A 19,948-nucleotide genomic window follows, 5' to 3' on the forward strand; every position below is an offset into this window, starting at 1 on the left:
ATCCCTGTTGTTTCAGATGGAAGGCTGTATGTAATAAGATCCCTGTTATTTCAGATGGAAGGCTGTATGTAATAATATCCCTGTTGTTTCAGATGGAAGGCTGTATGTAATAAGATCCCTGTTGTTTCAGATGGAAGGCTGTATGTAATAAGATCCCTGTTATTTCAGATGGAAGGCTGTATGTAATAAGATCCCTGTTGTTTCAGATGGAAGGCTGTATGTAATAAGATCCTTGTTGTTTCAGATGGTAGGCTGTATGTAATAAGATCCCTGTTGTTTCAGATGGAAGGCTGTATGTAATAAGATCCCTGTTGTTTCAGATGGAAGGCTGTATGTAATAAGATCCCTGTTGTTTCAGTTTGAGGAGTGTAATAAGATCAATCAATCACATTTTATTTATAAAGCCCTTCTTACATCAGCTGATGTCACAAAGTGCTGAACAGAAACCCAGCCTAAAACCCCAAACAGCAAGCAATGCAGGTGTAGAAGCACGGTGGCTAGGAAAAACTCCCTAGAAAGGCCGGAACCTAAGAAGAAACCTAGAGATGAACCAGGCTATGAGGGGTGGCCAATTCTCTTCTGGCTGTAACAGAACATGGCCAAGATGTTCAAATGTTCATAGATGACCAGCAGGGTCAAATAACAATAATCACAGTGGTTGTCGAGGGTGCAACAGGTCAGCACCTCAGGAGTATATATCAGTTGGCTTTTCATAGCCGATCATTCAGAGTATCTCTACCTCTCCAACAAAAAAACAGCAGGTCTGGGACAGGTAGCACGTCCAGTGAACAGGTCAGGGTTCCATAGCCGCAGGCAGAACAGTTGAAACTGGGGCGGCAGCATGACCAGGTGGACTGGGGACAGCAAGGAGTCATCATGCCAGGTAGTCCTGGGGCATGGTCCTAGGGCTCAGGTCCTCCGAGAGAAAGAGAGAGAGAGAGAAAAGAGGGAGAGAGAATTAGAGGGAGCATACTTAAATTCACACAGGACACCGGATAAGACAGGAGAAATACTCCAGATATAACATACTGACCTTAGCCCCCCAACACATAAACTATTGCAGCATAATTACTGGAGGCTGAGACAGGAGGGGTCGGGAGACACTGTGGCCCTGTCCGACGATACCCCCGGACACGGTCAAACAGGCAGGATATAACCCCACCCACTTTGCCAAAGCACAGCCCCCACACCACTAGAGGGATATCTTCAACCGCCAACTTACTATCCTGAGACAAGGCCGAGTATAGCCCACGAAGATCTCCCCTACGGCACGAACCCAAGGGGGGGCGCCAACCCGGACAGGAAGATCACGTCAGTGACTCAACCCACTCAAGTGACGCACCCCTCCTTGGGACGGCATGGAAGAGCACCAGTAAGCCAGTGACTCAGCCCCTGTAATAGGGTTTGAGGCAGAGAATCCCACTGGAGAGAGGGGAACCGGCCAGGCAGAGACAGCAAGGGTGGTTCGTCGCTCCAGTGCCGTTCCGTTCACCTTCAACCTCCTGGGCCGACTACACTCAATCATAGGACCTACTGAAGAGATGATTCATCAAGAAAGACTTAAAGGTCGAGATCGAGTCTGCGTCTCTCTCATGGATAGGCAGACCATTCCATAAAAATTGAGCTCTATAGGAGAAAGCCCTGCCTCCAGCTGTTTGCTTAGAAATTCTAGGGACGGTAAGGAGGCCTGCGTCTTGTGACCGTAGCATATGTGTAGGTATGTATGGCAGGACCAAATCTGAAAGATAGGTAGAAGCAAGCCCATGTAATGCTTTGTAGGTTAACAGTAAAACCTTGAAAACAGCCCTAGCCTTAACAGGAAGCCCTAGCCTTAACAGTGTAGAGTGGCCAGCACTGGAGTAATATGATCACATTTTGGGGTTCTAGTCAAGATTCTAGCAGCCGTGTAAACTGAAGTTTATTTAGTGCTTTATCTGGGTAGCCAGAAAGTAGAGCATTGCGGTAGTCTAACCTAGAAGTGACAAAAGCATGGATACATTTTTCTGCATCATTTTTGGACAGAAAGTTTCAGATTTTTGCAATGTTACGTAGATGGAAAAAAGCTGTCCTTGAAACAGTCTTGATATGTTCGTCAAAAGAGAGATCAGGGTCCAGTGTAATGCCAAGGTCCTTCACAGTTTTATTTGAGACGACTGTACAACCATCAAGATTAATTGTCAGATTCAACAGAAGATCTCATTGTTTCTTGGGACCTAGAACTAGCATCTCTGTTTTGTCTGAGTTTAAAAGTAGAACATTTGCTGCCATCCACTTCCTTATGTCTGAAACACAGGCTTCCAGGGAGTGCAATTTTGGGGCTTCACCATGTTTCATCGAAATGTACAGCTGTGTGTCATCCGCATAGCAGTGAAAGTTAACATTATGTTTCCGAATGACATCACCAAGAGGTAAAATATATAGTGAAAACAATAGTGGTCCTAAAACGGAGCCTTGAGGAACACCGAAATTTACAATAGATTTTTCAGAGGACAAACCATCTACAGAGACAAACTGATATCTTTCCAACAGATAAGATCTAAACCAGGCCAGAACTTGTCCGTGTAGACCAATTTGGGTTTCCAATCTCTCCAAAAGAATGTGGTGATCGATGGTAACAAAAGCAGCACTAAGGTCTAGGAGCACGAGGACAGATGCAGAGCCTCTGTCTGACACCATTAAAATGTAATTTACCACCTTCACAAGTGCAGTCTCAGTGCTATGATGGCGTCTAAAACCAGACTGAAGCGTTTCGTATATATTGTTTGTCTTCAGGAAGGCAGTGAGTTGCTGCGCAACAGCTTTTTCAAATTTTTTGAGAGGAATGGAAGATTTGGCTTTTTCTAGAGAGGCTTTATTACTTTATTACTTTATTACTGCCACTTTTAGTGAGTTTGATACACATCCGGTGGATAGAGAGCCGTTTATTATGTTCAACACAGGAGGGCCAAGCACAGGAATCAGCTCTGTCAGTAGTTTAGTTGGAATAGGGTCCAGTATGCAGCTTGAAGATTGTCTGTTGTTTCAGTTTGAGGGCTGTAATAAGATGTCTGTTGTTTCAGTTTGAGGGCTGTAATAAGATGTCTGTTGTTTCAGTTTGAGGGCTGTAATAAGATGTCTGTTGTTTCAGTTTGAGGGCTGTAATAAGATGCCTGTTGTTTCAGTTTGAGGGCTGTAATAAGATGCCTGTTGTTTCAGTTTGAGGGCTGTAATAAGATGTCTGTTGTTTCAGATGGAAGGCTGTATGTAATAAGATGTCTGTTGTTTCAGTTTGAGGGCTGTAATAAGATGCCTGTTGTTTCAGTTTGAGGGCTGTAATAAGATGCCTGTTGTTTCAGATGGAAGGCTGTATGTAATAAGATGTCTGTTGTTTCAGTTTGAGGGCTGTAATAAGATGTCTGTTGTTTCAGATGGAAGGCTGTATGTAATAAGATGTCTGTTGTTTCAGATGGAAGGCTGTATGTAATAAGATGTCTGTTGTTTCAGATGGAAGGCTGTATGTAATAAGATGCCTGTTGTTTCAGTTTGAGGGCTGTAATAAGATGTCTGTTGTTTCAGATGGAAGGCTGTATGTAATAAGATGCCTGTTGTTTCAGTTTGAGGGCTGTAATAAGGCCTACTCTCGTCTGGAGAACCTGAAGACCCACCTGAGGTCTCATACTGGGGAGAAACCATACGTCTGTGAACATGAGGGCTGCAACAAAGCCTTTTCCAATGCCTCAGACAGAGCCAAGCATCAGAACCGCACACATTCCAACGAGGTACACGCTGTAAATCAATCAATCACACTAACTGCTTACATCCTCACCTGCTTAAAGGGATTGTTCACTCAAATTATAGATTTAAGTTGTGTTATGAATTGTTATAAATAACTAGTGAATAATCTATCAGTATCCAGGCTAAGTCACGTCCGGCCGTGATTGGGAGTCCTGTAGGGCGGCGCAAAATTTGTTCTTAACTGACTTTCCTAGTTCAATAAAGGTTAAATAAAAATTGTAAAAATTAATAAAATATGAATTACATCGATATCTATAATTTATCTCACAGATGTATCTAATGTTTTCTGAAATACTATTTGAAAGACAGATGGCCTAAGAAATCACTTTGAAATTAAAACCGTCTGACGTGTGTAATCATGTGTGCTGAGTTGTGTCCTCCTATCCCTCTGCAGAAGCCTTACGTGTGTAAGATCTCTGGGTGTACGAAGCGCTACACAGACCCCAGCTCTCTGCGGAAGCACGTGAAGACTGTCCATGGCCCTGAGGCTCACATCACCAAGAAGCATAGAGGAGACACTGGGCCCCGGCCTCCTGGCTCATCACTGACCTCTGGTGGACAGCGTGGTGAACTGCTGCTGGAGAAAGAGGAGACTGGACACAGGGAGGACTGCAAACTGCTGGCACCTGAGAGCACTCTGGTGAGTTTAGACTGGAGAGTCCATGTCTTTGTAAATAAACAATGTATTCCTTTGAATATGGTTTCATGTTGATTTTGTGGACTCTATGAATTTGAGAGTGGTTTCATTTCTCCAGTCCCATCCCTCAGCAGTTATAGAAAAACAAGCGGTGGGGTTGTTTTTGACAGTAAAACATGTGGATTGGGGTTTTAAGTGACATGTTGTCTCTCTCTCTCTCTCTCTCTCTCTCTCTCTCTCTCTCTCTCTCTCTCTCTCTCTCTCTCTCTCTCTCTTCTCCCCTCTTCCAGAAGTCTCAGCCCAGCCCGGGTGGCCAGTCTTCCTGCAGTAGCGAGCGCTCTCCACTGGGGAGCGCCAACAACAACGACAGCGGTGTGGAGATGAACCTGAATGCAGCTGGCAGTCTGGAGGACCTGACCGCTCTGGAGGACGGAGGGGCAGGAGGAGGCTGCGAGGCAGGGGGCTCAGGGGCAGGGATGGGGGGCATGTCAGCACATGCCCTGAAGAGACTAGAGAACCTGAAGATAGAGAAGCTGAAACAGATCAGAAGGCCAACTCCACCCGGACGCTGTGGTGGGGGGAACAAGCTGCCTGCACTCACAGGTATTACACTTGACTGACAGATAGTAAGGTACTGCCAGGTACTGGACTGAAGACACTTGACTGACAGATAGTAAGGTACTGCCAGGTACTGGACTGAAGACACTTGACTGACAGATAGTAAGGTACTGCCAGGTACTGGACTGAAGACACTTGACTTGATTTTAGATCAAATATGCATGTTTTCATCTTAATCATCCTTTGAAGAGTTTAAACTAATTAAAATTAAACAAATTATTCTCATTGTGATAAAATCAGTACGATGATAAGATCATATCTTACACGTATCACTAGATTACACAAAAAAATAAATATTCACTTTAAAATAATTCTAGCTCTCTTTCCTGTTGTAGTATTGTCTGTGCCACTTCTAGACTGTTAACCTGATGATTCTAGTCCTGCTTTGTTCCTCCATGTGGTCCAGGGGAGATGATGGGAGGGATGTGTTCTCCCTCGGCCCTCCTCTCCAACCGCCGAGTCATGGAACTGTCCAATCACGAGCTGGGGGGTGGATCCTCTGGCATGGTCTGTCCTATCAGTGACCGGAGGGGGAGTGGCACCAGCAGCATGAGCTCGGCCTACACAGTGAGCCGTCGTTCTTCCATGGTTTCCCCCTACCTCTCCAGCCGGCGCTCCAGCGACGTCTCCCAGCTAGGAGGAGGAGGTGGGTTCACACAAGATGCTGTTTGTAATTCTAACATGTTCCATGGCCTATAAAATGACCTAAATGTATTTAGGGACAAACAAAATACACTCCAAAGTAGTATTTATAATGTTTGTGAAAGTATTACAATAAAATTGGTTTTACAATAAAATGTGTGTAAGCATTCTATTTGAATAAAGAAAACATGAGCTGGCGCACACCCAGAAATAAATAGTTTGTGTGAAAAAGACACAGTGATGCTGAAAAGTTGGTAAATACCCAATAAATGACTGGAAGTTTACATATGGAGTGTGCTAGTCTCTTTATTTTGATCGTTTATAGCATTATATTTCCAACATGTTTTTAACATTTCCAGCAGGGTTCCTGGGTTCTGACCAGGGAGGAGGTGACCCCGTCCCCCCTGAGACCAGCTGCAGAGGAGGACCCTGCCGTGGTGTAGGTGGCGCAGGAGGAGGGTTACCAGAAATGTCTAGTCTAACGCCAGCCCAGCAGTACAGCCTGAAGGCTAAGTATGCAGCAGCCACTGGCGGCCCACCCCCCACTCCACTACCCAGTATGGAGCAGGGACCAGGAACGGCGAGGAGAAGAGGAGGCTTCCTCAGCGAGTACCAGGTGAACACTTGTCTTTGTCTTCTTAATATCTTATTCCTTATATGTGTTTGTATTCCACTCTCAATGCGAAAAAAATCTTTCCAAAAACTCCCCCTCAATAACCACCAAGCCTCAGTGGGAACATTGTCACGCTCTGATCACATATCTCCAGATAGTTTTGTGAACACTGGATGTGGTTTGATGTAGTTTATGATGGAAGTTACCAGCTGCAATATATCTCAAGAGTTCTGTGCTCAGCTCTTTTGCCGCCGGTTGCTCTCGGTGTATCCATTCTTGCTCAGTGGGTGTATTATACAATGTGTCCATATGGTAGAGTGAGCCACATTCATAACTAGAGTGTAGAGGTCTGCCCGCTATCCCGCCATAGATAGAGCCCCATCTATGCTAAAGCCCACGATTCGATCCCATGGAATCAGTTTTTCATCAATATAGCCACGCAGCACACTGTGCCTTTGCATGCTCGGGAATCATGAAACAGAACAATATGTCCTCGTGAATCCTCCGACACGTAGAGCGAACAAAAGTCAATTTACGGGCATCTCGGCCCTCACAGCTAACGTCAATTTGGAGAGCATAAGCTGGGGAGTTTTTGAGTCGTTCAGAATTCCCTGTTGATTGCTTTCAGTAGCATAAATACTTAGTTTAACAGTGTTATCTGACAAAACGTATTGATGTGAGTTTCTGTGCCTCCGCCTCCCCACACATTTTCACCATATCAGTTGCGGCCAGTAATATCAAAGTCTCTGCAATAGTGTGTGGTTTCATAGCGTAGCGGGCCATTCACTGTGGGAATGATTCAATAGTGTGTGGTTTCATAGCGTAGCGGGCCATTCACTGTGGGAATGATTCAATAGTGTGTGGTTTCATAGCGTAGCGGGCCATTCACTGTGGGAATGATTCAATAGTGTGTGGTTTCATAGCGTAGCGGGCCATTCACTGTGGGAATGATTCAATAGTGTGTGGTTTCATAGCGTAGCGGGCCATTCACTGTGGGAATGATTCAATAGTGTGTGGTTTCATAGCGTAGCGGGCCATTCACTGTGGGAATGATTCAATAGTGTGTGGTTTCATAGCGTAGCGGGCCATTCACTGTGGGAATGATTCAATAGTGTGTGGTTTCATAGCGTAGCGGGCCATTCACTGTGGGAATGATTCAATAGTGTGTGGTTTCATAGCGTAGCGGGCCATTCACTGTGGGAATGATTCAATAGTGTGTGGTTTCATAGCGTAGCGGGCCATTCACTGTGGGAATGATTCAATAGTGTGTGGTTTCATAGCGTAGCGGGCCATTCACTGTGGGAATGATTCAATAGTGTGTGGTTTCATAGCGTAGCGGGCCATTCACTGTGGGAATGATTCAATAGTGTGTGGTTTCATAGCGTAGCGGGCCATTCACTGTGGGAATGATTCAATAGTGTGTGGTTTCATAGCGTAGCGGGCCATTCACTGTGGGAATGATTCAATAGTGTGTGGTTTCATAGCGTAGCGGGCCATTCACTGTGGGAATGATTCAATAGTGTGTGGTTTCATAGCGTAGCGGGCCATTCACTGTGGGAATGATTCAATAGTGTGTGGTTTCATAGCGTAGCGGGCCATTCACTGTGGGAATGATTCAGTAGTGTGTGGTTTCATAGCGTAGCGGGCCATTCACAATAGGCCTATATGTAAATAACCATTTCCATATATGGATCTGTGCCATTCACTTAGAACTGGACTGTGTTTACAGCATGAGCGGTCGTCGGTAGATGAGCTTGTTTTGAGATCAAAGTGAGAGCTGCATGTAGCCACCAGTGCACATTTGTTCATATTCTTTGCTAGTTAGTGAGTTATTAGCGCAGTTATAGATCATTTCTAGTCAGAAATGGGGGAGTGATTACTTCCTACTAGAGCACAACGTGTGCATTTCTAGCCTTCTTAGAAAATCGAGTCAGGCAAAGAGCTTTTTTTTAGAGACGGTCTCGAGTAAGCTAAGTAGCCAATAGGCAGAGGGTAGAATAATATGTCTGATTCTCTGTAATATAGGAATAATAATTCATTGACAGGTTAATGTCAAGCCCTGCATGTTTTTTTTTAAGTCTCATGGAATGGAGGACTACATTGAACACCACACATTGGCTGCTACTGTAGGCTGAATGATAGAACAGCTGTTTCCATGTTAAAATGTTATGGGATACATTGCCAGATGCATTTGTATCCATTGTTTTTGATGGTAAGCCACTCTGGTAGTGTAGGCCTACATTATGATCAAATATCCACAGTACCCTAACTTTACCAATGTTAAAACTGTAACTTGAAGTGGGTACAGCCTCAGTGTTCACAGTAAACGCCTACCAGAAGTTGCACAGAATTTTCACAACATTCAAATTTGCGCTCAGCATACCTGAAATTCGCTCAGTGATGATTTTTTATTTTTGAAGGACTGTTGCTCGTTGGTTAAGAGTTCAATACCCCTGGCCTGTAGTATAGACTATGGATCATTTTATTGAGACCACACTAGGCACACTTGATATTGCACACCCAGCAGAGAATCAGGGATGAGGGGCATCATCGGGCACACATCGAGACACTGTACTAACCAACTCATTCTCAAACCCAGAGCAATATGACATGTAATTGATTACAAATGACATGACCCTCCCCCTGACTAGAGGTAAACATACTAAACCCTCCCCCTGACTAGAGGTAAACATACTAAACCCTCCCCCTGACTAGAGGTAAACATACTAAACCCTCCCCCTGACTAGAGGTAAACATACTAAACCCTCCCCCTGACTAGAGGTAAACATACTAAACCCTCCCCCTGACTAGAGGTAAACATACTAAACCCTCCCCTGACTAGAGGTAAACATACTAAACCCTCCCCCTGACTAGAGGTAAACATACTAAACCCTCCCCTGACTAGAGGTAAACATACTAAACCCTCCCCCTGACTAGAGGTAAACATACTAAACCCTCCCCTGACTAGAGGTAAACATACTAAACCCTCCCCCTGACTAGAGGTAAACATACTAAACCCTCCCCCTGACTAGAGGTAAACATACTAAACCCTCCCCCTGACTAGAGGTAAACATACTAAACCCTCCCCCTGACTAGAGGTAAACATACTAAACCCTCCCCCTGACTAGAGGTAAACATACTAAACCCTCCCCCTGACTAGAGGTAAACATACTAAACCCTCCCCCTGACTAGAGGTAAACATACTAAACCCTCCCCCTGACTAGAGGTAAACATACTAAACCCTCCCCCTGACTAGAGGTAAACATACTAAACCCTCCCCCTGACTAGAGGTAAACATACTAAACCCTCCCCCTGACTAGAGGTAAACATACTAAACCCTCCCCCTGACTAGAGGTAAACATACTAAACCCTCCCCCTGACTAGAGGTAAACATACTAAACCCTCCCCTGACTAGAGGTAAACATACTAAACCCTCCCCCTGACTAGAGGTAAACATACTAAACCCTCCCCCTGACTAGAGGTAAACATACTAAACCCTCCCCCTGACTAGAGGTAAACATACTAAACATACTAAACCCTCCCCCTGACTAGAGGTAAACATACTAAACCCTCCCCCTGACTAGAGGTAAACATACTAAACCCTCCCCCTGACTAGAGGTAAACATACTAAACCCTCCCCCTGACTAGAGGTAAACATACTAAACCCTCCCCCTGACTAGAGGTAAACATACTAAACCCTCCCCCTGACTAGAGGTAAACATACTAAACCCTCCCCCTGACTAGAGGTAAACATACTAAACCCTCCCCCTGACTAGAGGTAAACATACTAAACCCTCCCCCTGACTAGAGGTAAACATACTAAACCCTCCCCTGACTAGAGGTAAACATACTAAACCCTCCCCCTGACTAGAGGTAAACATACTAAACCCTCCCCCTGACTAGAGGTAAACATACTAAACCCTCCCCTGACTAGAGGTAAACATACTAAACCCTCCCCCTGACTAGAGGTAAACATACTAAACATACTAAACCCTCCCCCTGACTGAAATTGAAAAAGCATGACCCTGCCCCATTTTCCTCTGGGGTAACAATTGTGTACATTTGGACTGCTCCCTAATACAAATAAAGTGTATTATTATTTGAATTATTCCCAGGGTCAGCCGCTGCCAGCGTTCCTGCAGTATGGCGGTCCCAGGAGACAAAGTGCCAACACGGGAGAGTATGGCACTGGGGTCATCTACCCCCACCAAGCCCCAGGGAATGCCACCCGGCGCTCCAGTGACCCCGTCCGCTCCACTGGCAACCCCCATGCCCTTCCCAAGGTTGTTGTTATTATTATTATTATTATTATTATTATTATTAGTAGTAGTAGTAGTAGTAGTAGTAGTAGTAGAAACATGTATTTGTTAAACACTTAAAACAAATGTTGATTTGAATTTGTTTCCCAAGGTGCAACGCTTCAATAGCCTGAACAACCTAGCCATGATGGGCCGGAGGAACGCCCTGCAGCATTGTGGGTCAGACGCCAACATCACCCGCCATATGTTATCTCCGCGGCCACCCAGCATCACCGAGAACGTCATGATGGAGGCCATGGCCATGGACGCACATGGTGGAACCGTGGATGCCAGGGACCATGGCATGATGCTTCCCCCAGGAGAGAGAGGCTTCCTGGGCTACCAGAACCACCACATGGGGGGTCCCTCCAGCCAGTTATCACCCAGCCACGACAGCCTGGGCTGCCCAGAGCAGGGCTATCAGCGAGCGACAGAGACGTCCATGCAGGGTGTGCACTACCAGGGTACTACCAGGGGACCAGGCCAGGGCCAGATGGGGCAAGGGGGACCCATCCACCCAGAGGAGATGTCTAGCACCTTGCTACAGCAGGCTGAGTACAGCATGAGTACCTGCCAGCTCAGCCCCTCTGAACCACACTACCCCCACCTGGGCCAAGCAGGGCCCGATGGAGGTGCAGGGCCCTGGGAGGAGAGCAGTCAGGTCCAGACCCCTCATGGAACCCTCCAGACAGGGATGCAGTACCAGGACCAGGGCTCTATGCAGGGCCAAGCCCAGACACAGGGTCTCTACAGCAGCCAGCAGAGTCTGTACACCCAAGGCCCAGATGGAGGCCACCAGAATCTGAACATCAAACCAGAGCAGCAGCAGTATCATCCAGCCCTTGCCAACCCAGACGCCTGCCAAAAGCAGCTCCACCAACACCAACAACAGCAGAGGCCCCACCCAGGGCAGACACCTATGCCCATGGGACCCATGTCCCCTCAGAGTTACCCCCAGCAGGGGCAACCTGGCCAAGGCATGATGAGGACTACTAACCCCTCCTGTAACTTCCATGGTGGAGGGATGGAGAACCAGAACCAGGCCTCCATGCAACAGGGGCAGCAGCAAATCGGGGGCCTCATCGTGGGGTCAGCTGGTCTGGGGCCTGGGGGCCGGTCTCAGACACCAATGATGCATGTGAAGGAGATGATGGTGAGGAACTATGTGCAGTCCCAGCAGGCTCTGTTGTGGGGTCAGGAGCAGGACCAGAGTGGGATAGCAGCAGAGGGAAAACCCCTTCCTCTGTCAGACAGCATGGACATGACAGGACAACAGGTGACTGTTTCCCCTCACCCTTTGTCTTCTCTTTCCCCTCACCCTTTGTCTTCTCTTTCCCCTCACCCTCTGTCTTCTTCTCCTCTTTATTTCCCCTCTTTTATAGTAAAGTGTTTTGTGGCGTTTTCAAAGGACATTTCCTGAAGATAATGTGTTTCCTTGCTTGTCTTGAATTATTAATGATAGCACTTTAAACTAAATGTTGATCTCATTTGATTTGACTCAGGTGGCCATGATGCAGCAGCAGCAGCCTAGTCCCCAGCATCACCAACACCAGCCTCAGCAACAACACCAACAAAACCTCTACCCCAACCCAGACTCCAGCTTCCCAGGTTATTCCACCAACCAGAACCTGATGATCCCACCAGGCCATAGCCGAGGAGGCCCCGGCTCCGGCTCCTCCATCCCACCTAATGAGGTCCCCATGATGAGCCTGCCTGGACGGCCAGGGTCCTGCTACAGCCAGGAAATGGGAGTCCCTGTGGTTCCTAGACCACCCCAGGGCCGGAAGCCTCTCATCAGGCAGAATAGCCTCCAGTCCCTGCCAGGAGGAGGGTACCTGGGCAGTCCTCCACACCTCAGCCCAGTCCAGTCTACCTCCAGCCCAAGGAGAGCAGTCCGACTGCCCCCTGTCCAGGGCCCTCAGACCCATCAGGAGATCTTCTCTCCCTCCAACAATAGCAACATGTATTACTCGGGTCAGATCCACATGCAGCACCTTGACATGGACAAGCAGCAGATCCAAATCCAACGGATCACCCATCCTCACCAGGACCCAACCCAGACCGGGCCCTGCCTCAACCAGCACCAGGGGCACCTGGTAACCCATATGGACCATCAGAGGAACAAGTCTGCCCCGCTGGGCTACCCCCATGAGTCCACCCCCATCTCCAATGCTCTGGAGAACGTGGATCTGGATAATGCCCAGATAGACTTTACCTCCATCATTGATGACCCAGACCCCTCGTCCTTCAGCCCCGTCAACCCACCTCTCCATGGAGGTTCATCCCAGACCTCGTCCCGTCTCACCACCCCACAGACCTCCACCACCCTGCCCTCCTCTGTGCTCCCCAACATGGCTGTAGGGGACATGACCTCCATGCTCACCTCTCTGGCTGATGAGAACAAGTACCTGAATACCCTGTCTTAGAACCCGAACACACTCATAAAGTTGATTAGAGGGGCTCATCCCTCTGTCTTAAGAGACTAAGTAACTGAAGATATTGTCGTAGTACAAGTACCTAGACTGTCCTAGAGTGGACCCTAGGGCCACAGCCCGTTGGTGTTAGCTTACCTCTTAACATAAAGTTACAGGAAATGACTGTGTAGAGTAAAGGTACTGAAAATATGTCTCCTTTCTCTTGGCCTCACACAGATATGTTCTGTCCCTGGCCAGGATGGACAGATACATAGTAGCTACTCCTTAGAGGACTTTAAACCAAACCAAAGGTGCCTACTGATCTTGATCACTGTGTTCTCTTGTCTCACGAGAAGATGACTGACTTTGGAATTGCTTGGTACAATACTGTTGCTCGGTACAATACTGTTGCTTGGTACAATACTGTTGCTCGGTACAATACTGTTGCTTGGTACAATACTGTTGCTCGGTACAATACTGTTGCTTGGTACAATACTGTTGCTCGGAACAATACTGTTGCTCGGAACAAAACTGTTGCTTGGAACAAAACTTTTGTTTGGTACAAAACCGTTGCTTGACACAGAACTGTTTGCCTGAAATGACTGTCATCACCATAACAACGTCAACGCCATAACGACATCACCACCGTAAGGACATCATCACCGTAATGATTGTCATTTCAGTCATAGAGGTTCTTTAGGGCAACAGAGAGGGTACTGCGATGTAAATAAGTTAGACATGTATATGCTGTGTATATGACAATGTTGACAGTGACAGTGATGGAACTCTAATGTCTGTGTCGTGGACTGCTTGTGGAATTCCAGGGCCTAACTCTTCTGTAATGACAACTGAGGAAAACAGAGCTGCTCCAAGGAAGAATGTAAAACAATGACTCATAGACACCTGACTGCTTTGAAGATTCATCTGTATTCCCAGGGACACACTCCTGTCAGGGACACACTCCTGTCAGGGACACACTCCTGTCAGGGACACACACACGATAGTGATGACACACATAATGATGACACACACACATAGTGATGACACACACACATAGTGATGACACACACACGATAGTGATGACACACATAATGATGAGACACACACATAGTGATGACACACACAGATAGTGATGACACACACACGATAGTGATGACACACATAATGATGACACACACACATAGTGATAACACACACACATAGTGATGACACACACACGATAGTGATGACACACACACGATAGTGATGACACACACACGATAGTGATGACACAAGCACATAGTGATAACACACACACGATAGTGATGACACACACACAATAGTGATGACACAAGCACATAGTGATGACACAAACACATAGTGATGACACACACACATAATGATGACACACACACGATAGTGATGACACAAGCACATAGTGATGACACACATAATGATGACACACACACACATAATGATGACACACACACGATAGTGATGACACACACACGATAGTGATGACACACACACGATAGTGATGACACACACACGATAGTGATGACACACACACGATAGTGATGACACAAGCACATAGTGATAACACACACACATAGTGATGATACACACACATAATGATGACACACACACGATAGTGATGACACAAGCACATAGTGATGACACACATAATGATGACACACACACACACACACGATAGTGATGACACAAGCACATAGTGATGACACAAACACATAGTGATGACACACACACATAATGATGACACACACACGATAGTGATGACACACACACGATAGTGATGACACACACACGATAGTGATGACACACACACGATAGTGATGACACAAGCACATAGTGATGACACACACACGATAGTGATGACACACACACGATAGTGATGACACACACACGATAGTGATGACACACGCACGATAGTGATGACACACACACGATAGTGATGACACAAGCACATAGTGATGACACACACACATAATGATGACACACACACACACGATAGTGATGACACAAGCACATAGGGATGACACACACACATAATGATGACACACACACACAATAGTGATGACACAAGCACATCATAATGATAACATATCAGTATTCACGCAGAGGCCTTTTTGGCATGAATCTGCTTCCATAATCTGAATGTGTTGTACAGTAAAGAGACCATGTTTTTAGACAGAGAGCTTGTTTGCACCCCATACAAGTTCCACGTTTACACTAGCTAAGTGTTCTTAAAGCAGCTCACTCTTTTACAATTATAGGAGTTATCGGAGAAGAATATAAAAAGTGCCTTTGTCTAAATGTATATATGGGGCATAAGAGGTACAGAGAATAAAAGAGAGATGGGGAGGGAGAGAGAGAGAGAGAAAGGTGGCACCACCGAATAAACTAAAACATAAAGTATATTTTTGGGGAGTACTGTCTTACAGGACCGAACTCCCATCCCCTGCTGTACGTACTGTTGTTTACAGGGTCTTAACAATGCCTTCACTTACCCTGAACATGTTCAACCGGGTTTGTAAGGAATTGGGTGTACTGGTTTGAGGTAGTGTATCTGAGGTACATTAACGTGTATAGGCCCTCTGACTATAGAGATAGAATCAGTCCATCCAATATGCCATGGTTGACAAAAATGGGTAGGAACGTTCCATAGAGGATATTTCTATACCTCTGACAGCCTGTCTGTAGCCATGACCAGTAGAACTGATATCACATGACACGACATCATATCGTAGCATTGCACTGACTGCAGCACTGCATGGCACGAGGACAGACGGTTCTCTCTCCTTGGCTTTGTGACAGTCCAAGAGGCCAACACATACAGGAGGCCTGTGTGGCTTTGATTTCACGTAAACGTCACCTTGGAGGACAATGAAAAGTATCTTACAGTAGTATCTATCTGTTTGAATTGTAATTCTAGATCAGGTTTACACACATTTACACTAGATCCTATGAGGCTGTCTTTCATTTCAGTATCGGTGCCTTTTTAATCCTGCTTTGTCACGATTAGTACTGTTCTGTAGTTGTTAATACAACATTAGGGCCCAGAGTTAGTCGTCATGGAAACTCCTGGTCCTATCTATGACTAACCATTGACATTTGAGCTAGATTGGAAAACTGTGTACAGACTGCCGGCCAACCAAAGACGATTTGAACTAACAATATTCAATGAATAAAAAGAAAAGATGCACCAATTAATTTGACACAAAACTAATAATCACAGTCACAGCGATGGATCTGTGAATGGTTTGATACTGCTGTTACTTAGAATGTATGATATTTTTCAAAATAAAAGTAACACGTTCTCTTTTTGTTTTTATAACAACACTTTATGATGGATATGTGTCTTTCTCTCTGTACTGTGTTTTGATACCTGTCTGTTACCATTCAATCAGACGTTTTGCTGGCAAAATAATATTATTTTAAGCAACAATGGCTATAATAGTAGCGTTTACTATATACACAACAGCCGAGTGACATATTTTATACAAATGTACTATATTTTACCAGTTAAGAAATAAACAACTTGGGATGGATGCAAAATGTCTGTCAAAAATGTCTGTATCTTACTGTATATTTTTATGACATTCTTATTGACTTCTATTGACTTATATCCCAACTGCCTCTGTTGAGAATGTCTGAGGAAATGCAATTTCTCCGTACAGCCACTAGAGGGCAGTGGAGTCTTTTATAGATGGGAGAGTAAGCTACTGTATGTTTTTACGCTTGGAAAGGGGATACCTAAACTGTGTTCGAATACTCATACTAACCGCACTAACCATACTATTTGTGACATAAATTGAGTATATAGTATACCTTATATAGTATACTATATACTTATATAGTATACTTATTGGTCATAGTATGGATATAGTTAGTATGCCAAAAGTCCCCGGATGTCGTACTAAATTTGTTAAAATACGAAGTATACACGCAATAGTGTAGCGGGGTGCGTAATGGGCTGCAGAGAAGTCAGGCGCAGGAGAGCAGAACGGGGAAATAACCGGAGATTTAATAAGCAAAACCAACTGCAACCAGAACAACAAAATAAATGGGCACAAAATAACCCATCGTGCGCTCACGGGGAACGTGCACAAAGCTCTACAATAAACAATCCAACACAAAGACATGGGGGGAACAGAGGGTAAATACACAACAAGTAAATGAGGGGATTGAAACAAGGTGTGAGAAAAACAAGACAAAACAAATGGAAAATGAAAAGTGGATCGATGATGGCTAGAAGACCGGCGACGCCGACCACCACCCGAACAAGGAGAGGACCCGACTTCGGCGGAAGTTGTGACAAATGGACACTATTTCCGTGCTTTTAGGGCCCATAATGCAATTGTTCTGAAAATGGGCGTGGCTTCACAACGTTTACAGATTTGAAGAAAATTGCGGAAAATATGCAGCCAAAGTCCAAAGAGAGTGGACATAAATGTTTGACTTTAACTAATTATGACAAATGTTACAAAAAGGTTAAGCAATGTATTAAAGTAATGACTTTTCAAATAGCATATCATTATAGCAGTATGTACCGGGTATGTTAGCTACCTACTGTAACGCTAGTTGGCTAACATTACTTGTACATCGAACTTGCCAGTATATTTACTTTATGCTATCTAACTAACTACCCAGCGTTTATTGATTTGATTATTCATGTCATTCATAACTTAACTGTTGTATAGTCATTCGGGTCCGTTCGGAAATTCGCTCTGGCTATCTACTCCGATTTCAGAGCTCTCTCGCCTGACTGAAGCGCTAGTACGCTCAAATTAAAGGATACCGTTCGTTTACAGCAGGGTTGGCGAGTAACGGGTTACATGTAAGGAATTACAAAAAACGTTAACTGTAATCCGTTACGTTACCAGCAAAAATCCTGTAATCAGATTACATATACTTTTGAAAAACTTGATGGTTACTTTGAGGATTACTTTTAAATTCAGAAAGGATGTTTGCAAAAATAAAATCTTTGACACTTCTCTGTTTTCTCAATGACATTCAAATCAGCGTTGAAAAAAGGTGCAAGTTCAAGTTTGTTCCACCTGAGCGAGTCTGACCACAAGTCAGAGACCACTATGATGACATACCAAATGTGTTTGATGGATCCTGGGAAAAGAGCAGGAAAAGGCTTTTGTAGGCTACAGTCCAAGCTATGTCTTCCAATGGTGCAACTGCTGTCGGCATCCAAAGATTATCCAACTTGAATAAATGCTTGGAGGTAAGGATGGACAGCAGTGCTGTAGTCTACGGCGATATGGATATCACTTATTATTGATATCTACATAGCGCGTGGATGTGAATCACACTGCTGTTCTCTCATTTAGCTATTTGCGCCTTACGAATTGTGGTTGTTGTGGATGGCTGTTCGCAAATCTAAATGGGTATTTGAACTATCAATCATTGTTTTTGAAACCAATGGACAGCCAGTGAAAAATGTGCTCTTGCAACAGCTGCATAGTGCGGATCCCAGCCTATGGAATAAAAGTGGGGCTTCTATTGCTCAATCTAATTCATGCTGATAAAATTAATACATCCATAGGCCAAATGGATACATGATCAAATTGGAAACACTTTTGATAGACTTAAAGGGGCAATCTCTAGTTGCTACATCCATTTTGGAATTTATATATATATATATATATATATATATATATATACAGTACCAGTCAAAAGTTTGGGCACATCTACTCATTACAGTGTTTTTCTTTATTTTTTACTATTTTCTACATTGTAAATTAATAGCGTAGACATCAAAACTATGAAATAACACATATTGAATCATGTAGTAAGCAAAAAAGTGTTAAACAAATCAAAATATATTTTATATTTTAGTTCCTTCAAAGTAGCCAACCTTTGCCTTGATGACAGCTTTGCACACTCTTGGCATTTTCTCAACTAGCTTCACCTGGAATGCTTTTCCAACAGCCTTGAAGGTGTTCCCACATATGCTGAGCACTTGTTGGCTGCTTTTCCTTCACTCTGCGGTCCAACTCATCCCAAACCATCTCAATTGGTTTGAGGTCGGGTGATTGTGGAGGCCAGGTCATCTGATGCAGCACTCCATCACTCTCCTTCTTGGTCAAATAGCCCTTACACAGTCTGGAGGTGTGTTGGGTCATTGTCCTGTTGAAAAACAAATGATAGTCCCACTAAGTGCAAACCAGATGGGATAGCCATGGGATAGCCATGCTGGTTAAGTGTGCCTTGAATTCAAAATAAATCACAGACAGTGTCACTAGCAAAGCACCATTACACCTCCTCCTCCATGCTTCACGGTGGGAACCACACATGCGGAGATCATCCATTCACCTACTCATATACAGGATGCTACCCTAAACAACATAACCTTCACTATGTCACCAGGACATATACAGGATGCTACCCTAAACAACATAACCTTCACTCCAAATCGAAACTCCAAACCTACAACCTGATTTTTGGATGGAATTTACTTGTAATGCTTCCTACACCCAAGGATTATTATTCCCAAACTATACAGCAAATGCTCTGGGAAACAAACAGAGACCTGAAAACACCATCCAACCTGGAGCTGAGTGAGTAATGCTTAGTCTGAAGCAATTGTTTTACTTTCAAAAGCCAATTACAATGATATATTTTACTTAATAAGGACTGAATGCTCAGGCTACTAAGCTTTGCTAGGACAAAGAGTTACAACTTCAATTAGCACTGAAGTGTGAAGCGAGAGGTGTCGAAGCCTTTAAGCCCAACAAATGGCAGTCTACCCCACCCAGATCCAGAGACCTTGAAGCCCCCACCTGCTGTTCAAAGACCATCCACTGGCATTTTCTACAAGAAATCTGCCTCCAGAAATAAAAGCGTCTCCCAAGTGGGTGTGACACCTACTCCCTTTGCCTGCTGCACTGTTGCTTGGATTCCACCTGGCGATCTGTTCACCGTCTACCCTGGCCTGTCTCCC

At 44.9% G+C, this 19,948-nt stretch overlaps 1 protein-coding gene across 2 annotated transcripts in view; it reads left to right on the top strand.

Annotated features, from left to right (window-relative positions):
* The window catches only part of gli1 (GLI family zinc finger 1), a 141,769-nt gene extending 127,698 nt beyond the window's left edge, over nt 1-14,071 (top strand). Inside the window, exons 10-17 of one of the 2 annotated variants that reach the window (XM_045691922.1) lie at nt 3,594-3,758; nt 4,169-4,414; nt 4,702-5,014; nt 5,436-5,675; nt 6,034-6,287; nt 10,400-10,567; nt 10,695-11,858; nt 12,085-14,071. In XM_045691922.1, the coding sequence (XP_045547878.1) occupies nt 3,594-3,758; nt 4,169-4,414; nt 4,702-5,014; nt 5,436-5,675; nt 6,034-6,287; nt 10,400-10,567; nt 10,695-11,858; nt 12,085-13,008 (3,474 nt within the window). In that variant the 3' untranslated portion in view covers nt 13,009-14,071. Of the gene's footprint in view, nt 1-3,593; nt 3,759-4,168; nt 4,415-4,701; nt 5,015-5,435; nt 5,676-6,030; nt 6,288-10,399; nt 10,568-10,694; nt 11,859-12,084 lie in introns of both variants that reach the window. The other variant, XM_045691921.1, reaches the window with a different exon arrangement.
* Nucleotides 14,072-19,948: the final 5,877 nt, after the last annotated feature.

Source organism: Salmo salar, chromosome ssa12, assembly GCF_905237065.1.
Source record: "Salmo salar chromosome ssa12, Ssal_v3.1, whole genome shotgun sequence".
Lineage (NCBI taxonomy): Eukaryota > Metazoa > Chordata > Actinopteri > Salmoniformes > Salmonidae > Salmo > Salmo salar.